Source organism: Lampetra planeri, chromosome 9, assembly GCF_965212315.1.
Source record: "Lampetra planeri chromosome 9, kcLamPlan1.2.h2, whole genome shotgun sequence".
Lineage (NCBI taxonomy): Eukaryota > Metazoa > Chordata > Hyperoartia > Petromyzontiformes > Petromyzontidae > Lampetra > Lampetra planeri.
The window spans coordinates 7,810,163-7,828,625 of record NC_136115.1 but is presented as its reverse complement, the minus strand read 5'-3'; the positions used below and the strand labels follow the sequence as shown (position 1 = coordinate 7,828,625).

Below are 18,463 nucleotides of genomic sequence, written 5' to 3'. Positions count from 1 at the left end.
ACGAGTGATACTCCCACTTGCACATGGCTTCATGCGACAGCTACATCAACAGGCATTGAAGTTTTAGTGCCCCCGCGGCGAAATAAAGCACTGAATATGAGAGTAAAGGTCCTGGTGTTCAGTGGCAATGCCCTCAAGATGTTCATGTGGCATCACAAAAGAGTGATAATGATCCATAATCGTCGTGACCGAATTGTCCTGTGCTTCCTAAATGAGCAGCTGTGCAATGTTTTGTCGTTTAGAATTGTCGGGAGAGCAATGGCCCAGAAAACAACGATTGTGGCACAATGACAAACGTTGTGGGGGTGAGGTATTGATATGACCTGAAACATGATGTTGATTATGTCATTTTGCTCATAATAGAAGTGTCTATTATATGGGCACACTTGTATCAACAGTATTGCTGACATACTCGTATAAACTACGGTTGATTACTGTATTTCACATATTTAGTTCCAGCAGCAATGCTATTTATTTTAGTATGATCTATGAGCACTCTTTTTGCGTATTCCTCTGCGCATCCAACTTATGTAACCGAGTGGCGTCTACTGCCGCCTGGAATTGATAAAAAGAGCATTCAACTTTAGTAGAACACGTTGCAAAACTATTGCTTTTACATCCTGCCATACGACAAGAAGATGGAGATTGCGTGGCATGTTTTCAACTTTTATTTAGAAAATCTAATTTTAAAAAATATATAGATATACGGTTTTCACACGAGAATGTGCGAACGAAAGATTGACCCGCGACGATTTCATTTGACTTCTGACGCTCGTATGCGGCGGGGGGACTTAAAGGCCTAATCACATTGCAAAGGCGTGCGGGCAAATTGATGCCACGTGCTCTATTTATATTGTAATGTTCCGGGACTGGATTCACGACTACTATACAGTACTGTATTACTTTTGACCAGGTGCCAAGTGATTTTTTTTAAGGGGTTATTATTTAATAATATAATACCTTCATGGTGGGTATAAAAATGCCCCCCCCCCCCCGTCGCCTCTTTGATGTTATAATCATAACAAAAGTTAAACTAGTCACCCACGTGAATGTAAGTCCATATAGAGCGTGGAAGCTACCACCGCTTAAGAAATTAAGTGTTGTGTGAGTCAAAGGGACAGCCATCCGCACTGTGATCACTTCCAGAGGCAATTTCACGCCACATTGAATCCAAATGCCACACGCTGGTGGGGGGAGAGAGGGGGGGGCTTCTACAGCTTCCTTTTACGGCGCGATGTTCAAAATTACTCTGTGAAGTAAACGCGTCCAAATGTGCACACGCCAAAGTGCTTGAGCCGCTCGCCTTTTCCCCGAGGTGGAGATGACCTCACAAATTAGCAGGAGGCCATCGAGTTGCGTTTAATGTTGTTATGCTCCTGCGCTTAACCCCCCCCCCCACCCCCATTGGCATCATCACCATCGTCGCCATTGTCATCATCATCGTTGCCATTGTCATCATCATCATCGTCGCCATTTTCATTATCATCATCGTCGCCATTATCATCATCATCGTCGCCATTATCATCATCATCGTCGCCATTATCATCATCATCGTCGCCATTGTCATCATCACCATCGTCGCCATTGTCATCATCATCATCGTTGCCATTGTAATCATCATCATCGTCGCCATTGTCATCGTCATCGTCGCCATTGTCATCATCATCATCACCACCACCAACCAACCACCATCATCACAATCTATCGCTGAGCTAAGTTCTTCAAAGCGAATGGACATGTGTCGCTGCAGTCTATACTCGTGCCCAGCAATCCATCGCTACTGCGTGTTTCTTTTTCCCTTCTAATAATGCAACCCACCGCATGCGTTTGGACGTTATACAGATAACACAATAAGCTTGCCTGCATTAATAACCAGCCACCTGCAGTTGTATCTACAGTATGTGCAGCGACATTAAACATGTATGACTTTCTGCATTTTCTGTATAGTGCACGCTGTATGAGGTGTCCCATTCAATGGTCAAACAAAAGCGTAGCATGCAGCTGTGTCAACATAAGGCGGCAACCCTTATGGGCATTTCTAAAGCTGACCTATTAGGGCAACTCAATTTCCTTTTTCACGTGAACACCCCAACGCAATTGGAATGTTCCGCAGTTCATTTCTAGCGCCTCCATTTCTACTTTAGACACCACTGTGATACACACAGACAATCGGCATAGGAGGAATAATAATAGTGCCGGTCACGTGGTGTTGTTTGACCATACTTCACTACGCTGGTTAGTGCGGTTTGGTAAAGGCGGTGGGATGCCCAGGACCTGTTCAAACATCACTCGCCAGCAATGTTGGCCGTGGCAGGGAATTTAACTCAAGTGTGCGGGGTTCATAGTGAAGTATGCTCACCACTCCACATGTGCATAGACCAGCATAGTTCATGCCGGGTCAATCTCTACATAACTTGTGCTTATAATCGCTGCTTTATTCACTGCTATTTTTGGTAAAGGTTACTCACTTTAGACCTATTGTGACGTTTATACCTGGGGTTTATGATTGTTCTCTCTGCTTCTGGTCTGGGCTGAAACCAACAATGTGATTTATTTAGAGTTTGCTGTATATAGCATATAAATAAACCTGCATCTCTAGACGACAAACTGGTTGGTCTCAATCATAATTGAGGTATATTGGAAATATCCAGAGCGTGGAAACACACAATACATGATAATTGGTTTTTGGCGTCATCTGGTCCAACACCATGTGAGACTAGACTCTAAGAAAAGCTGTCTCGGGTGTGGACCAATCAATTTCAAGGACAGTGCATACATTATCAGAGTAGTGTATTTTTTTTGCATTCCGACCGCAGGTATTGTGGTCAATGCAAACATGACTCCTTGTAAAAAGGTGTCAGTTTTGTTGCCAGATTAAAGGGTGAAAAAACAATTATCATATTTTGCTACTGGCAAAGCAGGTTCCAATAGTGTAAATGCTCACACAATACATGTAAATAGGATTATTAGCACATTTGGCTGTTCCATTGCATGCATTGCCTTGACAGTGTTTCAGACATGTATGTTGAACTTATTTTGCACAGTACGTAGCCAACCACGCTCATCGGACATGCGGAGGAAGGAGAACAAACTAAACACAAAAAGCAGTTCTAAAGATATGAGATTTTAATGTAGGTTTAAGAGTGCACAGTTCCAGTGGCTTCGTAATATCGTAAGGAAGAACGTTCCAGACGGCCGCAGAAGCGCACCTGACGCGCGAGCGATACAGTGGCTGTCTCTGTTCGATGGCAAGCTCAAAGCCGCTGCTGCAAAGATGAAGCCACTGCGAAAATGAATATAATCAGGGGAATTTGACTGTATGATTTTTAAAACTTTTTTTTTGCATTACCATTTCATCGCGTGTGTGTAGCTACGACACTGTATATTTATATGTGCAGTGCCCATGTGCATTATTGTCTGTGTGAAGAGCTTTGAAATAACACAGCTATCCTTTCACTGCAGCGCTGATATTGCACTCACACGCTCGCACACTTTGCAGACCATCAATTGTGGGAGATGCTGCTCGTTGTTTAATAAATTGCACGGGAAGAGAGTGGTCAAATCAAAAGCACTCCTGGGTTGAGCCTGCGCGTGGTGGGAGCACTAATGATCAGCCCTAAACACTCAGCCTTCTCGTGGGGACGGGGATTTTGATGAATAGTGCGCTTAGATGATAGATGGACCACCTTGAGAGGCAAAGTGTCTGCCGAGCGTTCCGTGAAGCCGGAGCGTGACGGGATCCTGGGGAGGGTAGGGGGGACTGTGCGGGAGGGGGGAGAAATGCATTTTGCAGGGAGTACATTTTCTCTAGAAACTTTGGTCTCCATGGGAGATGATGTTGGATGGCAGGGCCATTGACGTCAAGCGTACTCGCGAGGGTTGCCGGGAGGGTGGTTGCCGTTATCGCTCGGCTGCCTCCTTAGTCACGCAGGGCAGTCACGGGGTTTTTTTTTTGTTATCCAACCGTGGTGGGGAAATGGTTTTGAGGGAAGGGTCCTCAGATACGCCAGACTACAGAAGGGAAAGGTCGCACCTTCACCACGGCCATGCCTTCTTACCGTGTTCCCATAGCGATACAGATATCCGCCGTTGCTGTTTTAGAAATTCTATGCTATACCAGCAAAGGACGTCTATATATACACACTATGGTTTGGAAATGTGCCCTGCACAGATAATTTTACATTATTTTAGGAATTTTCTCCATCAAGCATCCCCCAATGCAATTTTAGTGGCAAAGGTCACGCATTTTCCTGCTTCCATGTGTATTTATTACACCACAGTATAGGCAAAGCAATTGCATATTTATCTGGAAATATAATTGTCACTTCATATATTTGTCACTTAGGGTAGATTAGATTGATTTGCTAAAATATATTTGAATATTGAATGCACGTATTGCTTAGTTATGTTTAATATGACACCAAAAATCAACAATGTGCCTGAAGAGGAAATGTTTAAATATGCACAGTATGTATGTTGAACTTCTTTCGCGCCGTACGTAGCCAACCGTGCTAATCGGAGGTGCGGGAAAGAACAACAAACTGAACACAAAGTGCAGTTCTAAAGAAATTAGTTTTCAATCGAGATTGAAAAGTGCATGGCTCCAGTGGCTTCCTAATATCGGAAGGAAGAGCATTCCAGACGGCCGCAGAAGCGCACCTGCAATCGCGCAATGCAGTGACCGTCTTTGTTTGACGACTAGCCAAAAGTCCATATTGCCTGCTATGACATGTAGTCGCAGTGAGAGGTCAAATAATACTGCTTCTTTTCAGGAAAACAAGAATTCCATCCAGTCTTTAAGAGTCATTGTCTGGTTCCTGGGATTATTACAATTGTTATATTATGGTCACGTGATGAGACAAAGTGCCCGGTTGGAGGTCTCCCCTCATAGCGCAGTACCGCATCTGCTCCTCACAGACCCTGCTGCAAAGACGTGTTCATTGCATATCAGTGAAACCAATGTTCTATTTAATTCTTCGAATGTAACCAAATAAAAATAAAAGCTAAAGTGGCGGTTTTGTTTTAGTTATGCAGTGAATGGCGGCCATGCTGAGACCATCAACTCAATGCACTTGAGAACCCAGTTTCATTCGATGTCGTTCCGCAGATTTCAAGGCAGGATCTCAGCAGTGCCAGTTCTCTTCTTACCCTGAAGCTAGCAAACCACCTCTACGTATAATTACTTTTAATAACTGGCTAACTGAGACAATATTATAGTGTTGTTTTACTGTCACTGAAAATAAAAAATCACAACGTTACGGCCAATTGACCTATAGGAAATCTCAGGACTTTTTTTTGTAACTTTGTGTATATATAAGTATACTGTAGGAGAGAATGTGACAGTTTTTACAATTCAATGGAAAGTTATTGAGTCAAAAGATCAAACCAAGGAATATTAATGCGATTTACTCAATCTTGATTTGAAGCTTTCGTGACTGCATGAGTCCATACTCTTTGGTTCTTTCGGTAAAGTCACGTAGATATAAAATAAAATAATTCACGACGTTTTAAAACAGTCTGCCTCAGCAGCAGACCATGCTTTCCCACCTGATGATGAACGCTTGTGTTGCGCCCGAAACGTCGTGATTTATTTTATTTTATACCTACGTGACTTTACCGAAAGAACCAAAGAGTAGAGATTTAATCAGCCTAACATGAATCGCAACGTAACATTTGCTTCTATCCTCATAGCTCTCATGTATTTAATGACACATTAAGTGCTTTCACAATGTGAATGTCGAGGTTTATATGAGATAATACCACATATTTAACGGGCACATTTGTTATAATTAATTTGGGTGGATTATTTTTTCGTGAGACTAGGGGCCATCCATTTAGTACGTACACATGGAGGGTGGAGGGTGGTTAACCCAAATGCGTAGCTTGCGTATGGGGGGGGGGGGTCTACCAACAATGTACGTACACATAGGAAGGGGGGGGGGGGTGAAGCCTCAGTAATAATTTTCCTACATTGGCCTTCAATTGAGTTAATGTATTTGTTTTCATTTTAATTTATTTACTTTTTTACCTACGTGACTTTACCGAAAAAACCAAAGAGTATATATAGGTGGACTATTTGTTTGCTTAAACACGTTCATAGTATTAATCCTCGATCGTTTCTGTGAGCAACTCTGCCGGCAGCCTTCCCCAAGCACGTGTAGAGACGCCGCGGGGTTTGTGCATCGCATTGGCCATGACAGGGGCTGACTCAGGCTGAGCCCTGCTGCACGCTGCACGCTGCACACGCTTCAACTCCTCTGCCGGAGCAGCCAAATCGCTGGCTGTAATTACAACTAATTCTAGATTTGAAGCTTTCGTGACTGCAAGGATTCATATTCTTAGGTTTTTTTCGGTAAAGTCACGTAGGTAAAACAAAACGTCGTGATTTTTTATTTTATTTTTATTAATTTTGATGTTTTACCTACGTGACTTTACCGAAAAAACCTAAGAATATGTAATTACAACTATTTGATGGCGCTGCTCTGCCAATGGTGCACAAGAACAAATAATGTTTAAACCTTAGAACTACAATAACTTGTTGACAAACGTGTTGTGTGTGCTTTTTGGCATTAATTCAGAGCTGCGTATATATTTAAATTAATACTTGTTTACTTTATGTATTTGCTTTCAACTTTCCCCCTTCGCATTTAAGCTCAAACGTCGGGACAGAATGTGCATGAAGCAGCAGGAGATTCCACCAGTCGCAAAGACAGCAGCTTGAACGGAGTGATGGAGCACTGCGATGAAATATTGCTCGCAGGTGTACAGCCCTATCTTATAAGAACACTGTGAGATAACATTAAAAAAACGCTTTGACTTATGAGAACGCAGTGAGATAACATAAAAACACTTTGCCTTCTCTGCAGTCGAAATTTTGATTTATAGTGGCCCTGTGGGTGTGTGCTGTCCCTGCGACTGTTACGGCGCAGTTTAGAGTTCAGCAATACGTTTCAAAGGTACTCTTTGGTTCTTTCGGTAAAGTCACGTAGGTATAAAAAATTAAATTAATAAAATTGTGATTAAATTTATTTTATTTTTTCTACCTCGTGACTTTACCGAAAGAACCAAAGCGTATGGATCCCTGCAGTCACGAAAACTTCAAATCTAAACATTTCAAAGGTGTTTGCGATTCTTGTTGTAAATGTATTTTATAATTATATAATTGTTGTATCCTTGCAAGAGCAATTTAGTTGAGGAAATAATCACAAAATGGACATTATTGATGCAAATGTAGGAGTGTAATCGTATTCTTTTGTAAAAGTGGTAAAAAATCTATAATAAAAACAAATTTGAAAAGGAAATGTGAAATACGGAAATCAAGTCACGCAATACTGTATAATTATAAATAATACGTTGGTCAAGTATGTATTTGTTTTGAACAAAATATTAACGTAACATGCTGCATATCTATTGCGGGTCACTGGTAGCAGGTTCCACTCACTTTCTCTTAGCGATAGCGTCACAGGAAGCAAACTACTTGGTTCACTGGTGATGGCGATCGTGTGCATTTTTGGGCACAAATAGAACATCAGTTTTTGCATTTGTCTAGCTATAAGCCAATATTAAACATATTAATGATCAGTGCTTTGTTTTTAGTTTCTTGTCCTTCCCCTCACCTCTGATTAGCACGGTTGGCTACGTACGGTGCGAACGAAGTTCAACATATACAATGACCTGGGAGCAAGGAAATCCAGATCTGCGTGAACAACTGAAGAAACAGGCCGATCATTCTCACTGTGTGGGAAGGGTGGTTGCGAGATCCCCTCGTGCTCTCTCCCTCCTCCACCCTCTTCTTTCCTTTGCCTTGATGACGATGGTGACCTCTTAGAGCCTTGACATATTCGTCAGTAATTTCTATGAATGATTGCAAGAGGCATCTCTGCCTTGATCCATTACAAAGTTCACCACCTGACATATGGTCATGCCATACAATATTAAGCAACCTGATGTCACAAGTTCATATCTAAATGTCTGCTTGATTGTAACCCATCTGCCACTTTCTATCCACTGCTGGATGAAGGCCTCCACACGTCATCACAATTCATCGCCGCTCTGCAATGTCACAATCCATTTTGCTCCTGCGGATGGGCTGATTTCATTGCTAAATCTCCACAGCGGGCGTCCTCCTGAGCGTTTTCCTTTTGTGGATGCTATTCTATCCCTCTTGGCACTCTTATCAACAGTCAATGCAATATATCAAATCTGCGTTAGCTCTCTGTTCTGTGTGTTTATATTTATATCTCTCTCAGTGTCATTCCCAAAATGCATCTCTCCATTCTTCTTTGCATATTTTTCAGCTTATGCTCTACGTTCTGATTTACAACTATTAAATTCCAAAACGAGTATTAATTTTTAAATTGTAAAATTCCCTCCGGGGTCATATATGAATAATATATCTCAATGTAACTTCGTGGTAAAAGGGTTTAAAATAAATATCGTCGTTGTAATCCTACCAGGGACTTTCTTTAAAAATGTGTCAATCTCATTGGCATGCATTGTTATACGTGTACAAAGTGACGTAAACATTGCATCAGTCTGTTTATTGGTAAAGATGCAAAGATGGATCAACAGTATTTCGCAGTTGAGGGCCATTGTTGTATACTTCGTGTGCGATTCAAATGAAAATGTTTCCTCTCATTTGATGATATTGTTTATATGCATTGTGATATCTTATAGGATTTTATACTGCAGTGGTTGCAACGTGTAATTTGCTAACAAGTGATGTGCAGTCACTTCACCACTGTCTTGCACACAGAGGTTATACACGTGGCCAGGGGTGAACTGTAGTAGGAACGCTGTTCAGTTGTCCAAGTGCCTTTTGGATGTGCTCAGTTTGAAACCACCGTGCTTTCAGCCCCCGTGTGCTGACAATCGCACATCACACATAAACTGGGCCATTGCAAAAGGCCAAGGGTCTTAACAACAATTTCCCCATCTACAGTTTAACCTCTGCATGTGGTTGTGCCCTGTGTCAATGTGGATAATGTAGTGATATAAGTACAGTAGTACAGAATGACTAATGCTTTGCTTTTGCAAACGAAAATAAGTTTAACACGATGTTTTCCCTCCCTTTTTTCCTTTGTTGGTGTTTCCTTTCCCATGCTTGGCTGCTTCTCTTTGTAAGAGCCTCGTTCTGTAGCTGAACCTGGTAAGTACGTAATGCTTTGGCTGCATTTTTATTTAGAATCACAGTCTAGGATCTAAACAGATATATTTACAGCCCTTTGCTTTCCTATTTTCAGCAATGTAGGTGTGACCATAGCGTAGCCGCCATGCACTTGGTCGATATCAGACATCTTTTCGAGGCACACAGGTCCATCACACATTATTCATGTGGTGTCACAACAAAATTGATACGGATGGTAGAGAATACAATGTGGAAGGTGCACACTGCATGCCCCGCTCTTTTATCCTTAATCTCTGGAATAGAGGATTTTATTTTATAGATCGCGATGTCAATTGTAATTTATTTGACACGAAAACAGTTTCTAGAACTTGTAACGAAAAATAAGCAATGTTATCCTCAATTTGTTCAAATGCAGGCCTCATCTTTACTCTTACAGTTTTGTATAGTGTAACATAGTTTATATATATGGTACATGAGTGTGACAGTAATAGTGGCATTGCCGTTTTGTGGAATGATTATTTGTTTAAAAAAAGATACCACTGACAATGATGAAAACGTGCATTTATAAACATTCGGCGTTGCTTGAAATAAAGAAAATAAACATACGACATTTGATTTATTCAGGATCTCACGTGACTTTTTAATTTCTCCCAAAAGTCGTGAACAACATACAATACTGTGATGGTAACTGTTGAAGTGGTTCTGCTCCGTAAAATATTCACCACTCGTGCTTTGTCCAGAGGAAATCTGCACCCTCATCATATCCGAGGCTTTCCCTGAGGACTCTGGGACGTTCACGTGCATGGCGAGCAGCAAACTGGGCACGGTGTCCTGCAGCGCCCAGCTCATTGTCCACGGTGAGACCCCCCCCCCTCATCACCACGCCACTGCGTGAGCACCTTTAACAGATCCTCCTGGATTTGTGCTTTGGACACAGCACGTACGCTCATTCCGTGGACTTCGGGATGTGGGCACCGCTGATAAGCCAGCATTTATTGGCCATTCCGAGTTATCGTTGAGAAGGTGGTGGTGGGCCTTATCCTTTAACTCCTGAAGATCTCTGTAATGTAGGACGATTAAAAGTGGTCACCGTCGCTCCCGCCTTATCTCCAGTTGTGTTTTACCTCGTGTCTTGGATAATGTTTTTTGTGTTTCTCTGTGGTGTTCTCTTCCAGTTTTGTTGTTGATAAGAGGATCGCAGCGTTCATAAGCTTGCAGTGTACTTTGCAGGAAAGACAGCACAAGGCAATCACAAAAGAGCTATGTTTCACGGACATAGTCTGCCGTAGTTTCACAGGAGGAGTGCTATGTGCGGTAATCCCAACAATTGATTAATTTGCGAGGAGTTTTTAAATGTGGGATATTTGTACCGCAATGCTGGCATGCATAGTCTACTCGCTTGTGAATAGTGTCATGGGATCTTTAGCATCCACTGAGGAGCATGCGGTTGTGTATTTTGGGTTCATACACCCACAGTATTAACCGGTGCGGCCACTGGGCGCAAACCACACATTTCTGCAACAAGAGGCAAACGTCCTACCGCCTATCAATGTCACCATGCCGGTCTTAAGTTTTCCTTCTGACTGTAAAGTCAGGGAATGTCAGCTGCTCTAGGGATTAATATCAACATTTTCAGTTTGAGTCAATGGTGGAAATTTCACATTGCTATGTCAGCGGACCAGTGTTTTACAAGTGTTCAATGAGATCATGGCAGAAATACTATAGCATGGCCAATTCAAACATCCACCCAATATATTCAAGGTTAAATTTTTTCAGATGGTTAAACAAAAGATACAAAATGTGCTGGATTAATGTTTTTAAGAGTTTTTTTCAGTTTCAGGTAGTATTTTAGTAATTGAATTGTATTTTCAACCTTAAGCTTGCTTCATTGGTGTCAAACATTGCTGTGTGATGTATATTCCTATAAAACGATGTGGCGTGTCACCCACACTGCAGGTGCAACGGACGGATACATGAGTAGCAACACCTGTGGGCCAAGTCTGGTTGTTGAATCCACACACCTGTCCACGTCAGAGTCCATGTACATGGACACGCTCCCCCCTCCCATCTTGGATTCCTTCATATCTGACATCTCAGCAGATAAACCGAACAGCACTGTGCAGCTGCCCGCTGCTACTGAAAGCCTCTTCGCCAATGGCAGAATGCCCGATTTCATCGTTCCGGGGAAAAAATCTGTCCGAGCCGCAGCCGCCACCTCTTCCTTCGCCTCTTCTGCCGAGGCCGCCCTTGCCGAGCTGAGGAAGAGCATCGATGATGTCGTCTCGCCGCCACCGTCAATGACAATGTCAGTGCCGATGCCGGCGGCAGCGGCAGCACCAGCGGGAGATGCAGTTGGTCCGGAGGGCAAGACGAACGCCAAGGCAGGTTTGCGGGTGCACTTCAGACTGCCCGGTGAGGCCCCGCCAGAGGGCTTTGGTGGGGAGCTACCGCGGCCCGGCCAAGGGCTACCCTCGCCTGTCAAGGAGCCACCCCCGTTGCCCGCCAAACCCAAACTGTGAGTACGCAGCCCACCTCCCTCCCTTCTCTTGTCTGTGCAAGAAGCAAGTCTGCGTGCGTTGGTGTTTTTGTGTTTTCTTTTCTGATGGACAATAATACACCTTCAGTAACCATTGAAAAAACGATATGTCCACTGCAGTGCAATACAGGTTGGCGTCATGAAGGTACATATACATACACACAGAATTCGATACACGAATCATGAGTGTAAAATCTATTATAATTTTTTTATCAATGCATCAATACTTGCCTCATCTGCACTCTATATCATAGTGAATACACCTGCTTATTACTTAAAAAAACTGTTAGCATGTACACTGACAATAGTTACATTTGTAAATGAGCATCATGTATTGTTTTGGTCACAATACTGATTTAATTTCCCCACAAGTCCCTTCCATGGCACTCCTTGCTACATCAATTCACTTTGGATGTGTGTCTTGTGAAGGCAGGATCTCATCCAGTATCCACACGTGCACTTAATTAAACTCACAGGCCCTGCAGTGATGGCACGTTCTCACAACTACTGGGAAGGAAGCCAGCGAGGTTCACAAACCGGGTATGTGGGCTCAGCACTGATTCTCATGGCAGCCTTACTGGACTGACCTGACTCAGTTGCTTTCGCCCACTTGCTCATTTTTAAAAGTACATTGCAGGCCTGAGTCCCCCTCGGATAGAGCTGTGACGTGACGGGGTCAACGTAGAAGACTTGTTGCGTGGTCTCTTGTGTAGACAAACATTCAGGGATTCATATTCTTGGGTTTTTTCGGTAAAGTCACGTAGGTTAAAAATTAAAATTAAAATAAATAAATCACCACGTTTCGGAGGCAACACAAGCCTCCGTCTTCAGGTGGAACCGTCACAAGTAAATGATACTTGATACAGCGAGCGTGCTGTGACGGTTCCACCTGAAGACGGAGGCTTGTGTTGCCTCCGAAACGTCGTGATTTTTATTTTATTTTTTACCTACGTGAATTTACCGAAAAAACCCAAGAATATGAATCCTTGCAGTTACGAAAGCCTCAAATCTAAAACTTCAGGGATGTATTTTTTTTTAGGTTTTTTTACTGACCGTGTAAAATCAGGGGATCAGAGTGGTAGGGTCTGAGTTCGTGGAACTGCAAAAACTCATGAAGCATTGGGGAAAGAAAAAGAGCCGTGCTGGACCCCAATCTAGGTATGGCCAACATGACCTGAGTGTGCTTTACAATAGTTATGGAAACAGAACATGGTTCTCAAATGATGAACCATGGCAGACGAAATGCTTCATCCACATTGCCCACTGGCATATGCGACTCTTTTGCTGAGGCTTAAACGACAACAAAAACATCTAACTGGTATCTGACAAATTAACACTTTATTTGATGTATGTTTTTAAAAATATATATTTATATCGATTCAGATGCACTTTCAATTAAATTGTGTAAAAGACAAATGAGGAGGAGATAGCATGACCTGGTAGTATCACTTGCCTCACGATGTCTGGAAGTAAAAAAAAAATATCAGGTAGTGTAAGTTCACTGGCAAACACAGACCAGATAAAAACGAATATAAAGTGTATATATATATTCTAGATTTGAAGCTTTCGTGACTGCAATGATTCATATTCTCAGGTTTTTTCGGTAAAGTCACGTAGGTAAAAACATTAAAATTAATGAAAGTAAAATAAAACAAAACAAAAATAAAATTCACGACGTTTCGGAGGCAACACAAGTCTCCGTCATCAGGTGGGACCGTCACAGCCGAATTAGCTGCATCAAGTGAAGCAATGATTCAAGATGTAATCCCTTATAAGCAAGTTGAAGGGAGGTGGAGAGGGGGGAGCTTATCAGGCTGTGGTAGCCAATGAATGGAAACGTATCGGGAGGGAGGAGGAGCGGTGATCAAAGACTGCACGCAGTGCTCAACACAATGAATGGAGACGTGTCGGGACGGAGGGCGAGCGGCGATCACAGACTGCACGCAGTGCTCAACACAATGAATGGAGACGCGCCGGGACGGAGGGCGAGCGGTGATCAAAGACATCACGTAGTGCTCAACACAATGAATGGAAACGTGGCGAGCGGTGATCAAAGAACAATGAAGAGATTACTGTTAAACACTGTGGATGTTAACACTCGGTGAAGTAAATTAAAATAGTGCCTGTCAGATAAGATGGTCCAAAAAGTGTAATTAAGTCTTTGATCACCGCTCCTCCTCCCTCCCGATACGTTTCCATTCATTGGCTACCACAGCCTGATAAGCTCCCCCCCTCTCCACCTCCCTTCAACTTGCTTATAAGGGATTACATCTTGAATCATTGCTTCACTTGATGCAGCTAATTCGGCTGTGACGGTCCCACCTGATGACGGAGACTTGTGTTGCCTCCGAAACGTCGTGAATTTTATTTTTGTTTTGTTTTATTTTACTTTCATTAATTTTAATGTTTTTACCTACGTGACTTTACCGAAAAAACCTGAGAATATGTATATATATACATTTTCTTGTTTTTTCTGATTAAACATTCAACTAAAGATAGGCGAATTGCATTCTGAATGTATCGTAGTTATAATCTTTCTCTACAAGATCGTGGTATTTTTTTTTATAATTCACCTAACCCAGTTAATACGTACAATTAGATCAATGGCAATGGGATACTTTCTGTGTATAGTGCAAAAGGTAAAGGTGCAGCCCTGCAATTGCTTGCTTGTATCACTGCTGCCAGAAGAGACTCCACTAAAGTGATCTCTGGAAGGTGTTTGGTCTACTCTTCCACACTGACCAGACGTGTTGGAAGAGAATACGACATACTCTACCAGATATATGCACAGCGTACAAGACTCGCACACATGTCTAAGATTAAGAAATCCTGCCTTGTTAAAACATTTTCATAGGACTCAAGGCACCAGAGAGGCTTGGGCAAGTATATACGGTCTTTCTAAATGTATACAAATCCCTGATTGCGAGACATAGGCACAGCATGCACAGTCTCCTAGCTTTGTTGCGTGGCACGTTCAACATCAGGGCCAACTATGATCACAGGTCACACTGACAGTGGTGCCTGCAGTGGATAATGAATGGCCAGCGCAAACTACAGCATGCCGTGCCATTTACAAGGTACCATTTAACATAGCATTGACAATGAGCATTATTATTCCGGATAATGTGAGCAAACCTGACCTTCATTGGAGATTGTTTTTTTTTAAATCACCAAATATTTCATTTAATGGTTTACTTGTGCAAGCAGATACATTGGTAACTACTTTGTAAATGCTGCAAAACAAGACTCTGGAATGTAATAATGTCGGGGTTGATTGGAAATTAAGTTGTAATCTGGACACCATAATTATAGCAATTATAAAAGCGTTATTGCAATAGCACAGGACTGCGTTATCTCTTAGCGAGCACTGCCTTGGCACAATCACAAGATGGTGCTCCTCCAGTAGTGTGAGTGAGAGCATCACCGCGTACACAGCTAATGAAATATAGAGCATTCAGAACAGACATGAACTGAATTAAATGGAAACCAATTGAAATACTTTGTGCATCAAATGACGACCAAGCTGGGACCATGAAATTAGTTTCACATGGAAACCAATTTTAGCTAATGTGAAGGTCTAGATTTCCAACTGATGCTGATTTGCGTTGGCGCAGTGCTCGAACGTTACTGCAGGATCACGCTCCACGTAGCCATCCAAGTCTTCTGCGTCAGTAGTGCACCCTATTTTGGCTTACATTAGCACAGAGCCATGTTTGGGGTTGTGTCCTTGGGAATGTCAGCGTTGTTGAGATGCCTGCATTCTGCTCTGACGGGGTATTGCCCTCGAGCTGACGCTCTGGATGTGACGCAAAGCCGCACCTCCGACATGGATCAGTGAATGCGTGGATAGGACCCATCTAAGTCTCATGGCAACTCGGCGTGTTTATTTGTGTTCCGTTAATGCAGTGCAACCATATTGGGCAGTGCCGGTTCTCAGCCTTGTGTTGTGCATGGCACACAGGAGGCTTGTCGAGAGATGGCAAAGGGCTGTCAGGTTCAGAGGCGCGTAGAAATGTCGGAATGTCGGATTTTAACTGCTCTGCCATGGAGTCTTGTGCTGTGTCTACACGGGATACATTTTGGTGTGTGTGGTTTTTTTGGTTGAGCGGTGGTGTAGTGGTTAGCACACTGTTCTACAAATCCGGTGACATATGTTCGACTTTGGAGCACGGCTAACATCAGTGAATTGTTTCTGCAGAATTGTTATTCATATTCTTTGGGTCTTTCGGTAAAGTCACGGTGATAGGTTAAAAGAAAATAACAAAAACTACGACGTTTCGATCGCAGCACAAGCGGCCGTCTTTTTGTTATTTTCTTTGAACCTATCGACGTGACTTTACCGAAAGACCCAAAGAATATGAATTCCTGCAGGCACGAAAGATTTAAGTCAAGAAGTGTTATTATTAGTAACGAGACTGACTCCAATAATGTTACATTTAAAAAAATATATATTTACTTACATATTTCAGATACTTTAAACCACTCTAAACAAATTGCTTAATATCTGAACATTTTTTATTCAAACAAATCTGTAAATTCATTTTTATTATGTTTTGTGAATACCAATAACTTTTTTCTGGGTTAGGAAAATTAAAGTGAGGCAAAATATTTTTTCAAAGCAGTTGTGTTAAACGCAAAGCGACAGAGCAATACTTCAAATGATGAGATAATTGCAGTACAAAGCAGATGCACATCTCATAATTGATAACGCAGGACCATTATTTGGTATTGAACTCAGGGAGTCAAGGTTTGTGGGGAGTCGAAACATATGCTGAATCATGAGGTGCACAATTTCATGAGACTTTTGTTCAACTTTTCAGTTATTTTTTAAACAGAAATATGTCAATGAGGCATTTACCTGGTATTGAATGCTTCAATAATTATGTTAAAGTAACATTGCATTTGAATTGATATGCGTGCATTAAACTGAGCCTGATCGAAACATTTTAACATTTGGAAGTTGCAGTTAATTAACTTGCAGTTATATACTGGGGAAAAAGCAGTGGTAAGATTCTGAGCAGAAGTTGTTTTTTTAATGTAGACGCAGTATATCAAATAATATAAATCTCTTCTTGGGAAACTTTGGATGAGACAATGTAAAACAACTTGATGGCTACATATTTAAGCATGTTTCTGGTCATATATAAAAAATACTGTTCAAATATATGTGGAAACTTCATGCGACAAAATCAAAGTAATTTAAGACTTTTTCGTATCTTCAAAAAAGCATCTGGTTTAAATTATTGCAGCAAAGTGTGGGCTGCGTTTGTGATATTTTTAGTTGCCGTGATGTTTTCTTTGGACAGGGCCCCTGCTTCTGGTGAAATGAATGTGGCGCGTACACTTTTCTGTGGCCTCAGAGCAACATACAACTTGCTAGCATTTCCAGAACAAAATGTGTTTTGAATTAAAACTCTATATTTTTATTAAGTTCATTATACCTCCATATTATGTTTTACTCGAATTATATTTTATTACACCACACCTATACACACGTCTATATTAAGTTCCACAAACACTTTTCTTGTAAGAATGCACCAATGGCAAATGCACAATTTCCCTTGCATAAATAAGTTCCCTTGCGTAAATACACAAACACTTTGTTTTTCTTATGCAGTGGCACTTTGTTTACTCACTTGAAAAAGAGTTTTTGTTGAATGGATTTATAAGTGGATTGCCAATTGCAAAGTAGAAACACTTGTGCTTGCGATGGAGTTAAATGTCAAAAGCCAGCTTTCATAATGACATAAATATTGTGGCAAAGCATGTGTAAATGGCATTTTTTGTGTAATATTTAGTCCCTCCATTTATTTTCCAATTTAAAATAATCATCCTTGTAGTTTGAATATCTTATTACAATTCTTACAAATTGTAGTCGAATAAAACTAACTTAGAATGTCATAATTGGCACACAAAACCAAAATGTACATATATATTGTATCTATATATATAAAAATTAGTCTGTGATTTCAATTGCTTGTGGCTTCATGCTGGTTTTTTCATCAGAATCAGAATCAGAAACGGTTTTAATCGCCATGTAAGTTTGCACAGACAAGGAATTCACTATGGCGGGACGGTGCATACATTAAACAAGTAGGAATCTTAACTTATATAAAAGGTATCCACTCTAACTATACTAACGTTACAAAGTATAAGTAATACTAAAGGGCTAAAATCTTTAAAATTATGAATAAGTAGACCTTATAAAATGCGAAATGTAAAATGTTAATTAGCCGTATTAAACAATCTTAAAATACAAAAATACAAATAAGATTACACGTTGTAAGTATGGAAAGGTGTAATTATGTAGATAAAATGTTATAGTAAGTGTAACAGTCATTTTAAGTGTAAAAGTCATTTTAAGCCCTTGGCCTTGTTGAGGAGGCCAACAGCGGATGGGAAAAAACTGTTTTTATGACGTGAGGTTTTGGTCTTGATGGACCGCAGCCTTCTGCCGGAGGGGAGTAGCTGGAACAGAGAGTATCCAGGGTGCGAGGAATCGTCCGCAATCTTCCTCGCTCGCCTCAGGGTCCTCAAAGTGTGCAGGTCCTCAAGGGTTGGTAGATTACAGCCAATCATCTTCTCAGCAGTGCGGATGATATGCTGCAGTCTGCTCTTGTCCTTGGCAGTGGCAGCAGCGTACCAGACGGTGATGGAGGAGGTGAGGATGGACTCAATGATGGCTGTATAGAAGCACACCATCATTGTCTTTGGCAGATTAAATTTCTTCAGCTGCCGTAGGAAGTACATTCTCTGTTGAGCTCTCTTGATAAGGGAGCTGATGTTCAGTTCCCACTTGA

At 41.6% G+C, this 18,463-nt stretch overlaps 1 protein-coding gene across 1 annotated transcript; it reads left to right on the top strand.

The window, feature by feature from the left end:
• Positions 1 to 9,054: 9,054 nt before the first annotated feature.
• On the top strand, positions 9,055 to 11,646 carry LOC144720765 (uncharacterized). Its single transcript, XM_078597790.1, has 3 exons — positions 9,055 to 9,148; positions 9,868 to 9,984; positions 11,084 to 11,646. Exons 2-3 carry the CDS (start codon positions 9,930 to 9,932, stop codon positions 11,644 to 11,646), a joined length of 618 nt encoding a protein of 205 aa, XP_078453916.1. The 5' UTR covers positions 9,055 to 9,148; positions 9,868 to 9,929.
• The last annotated feature ends 6,817 nt before the right edge of the window (positions 11,647 to 18,463 follow it).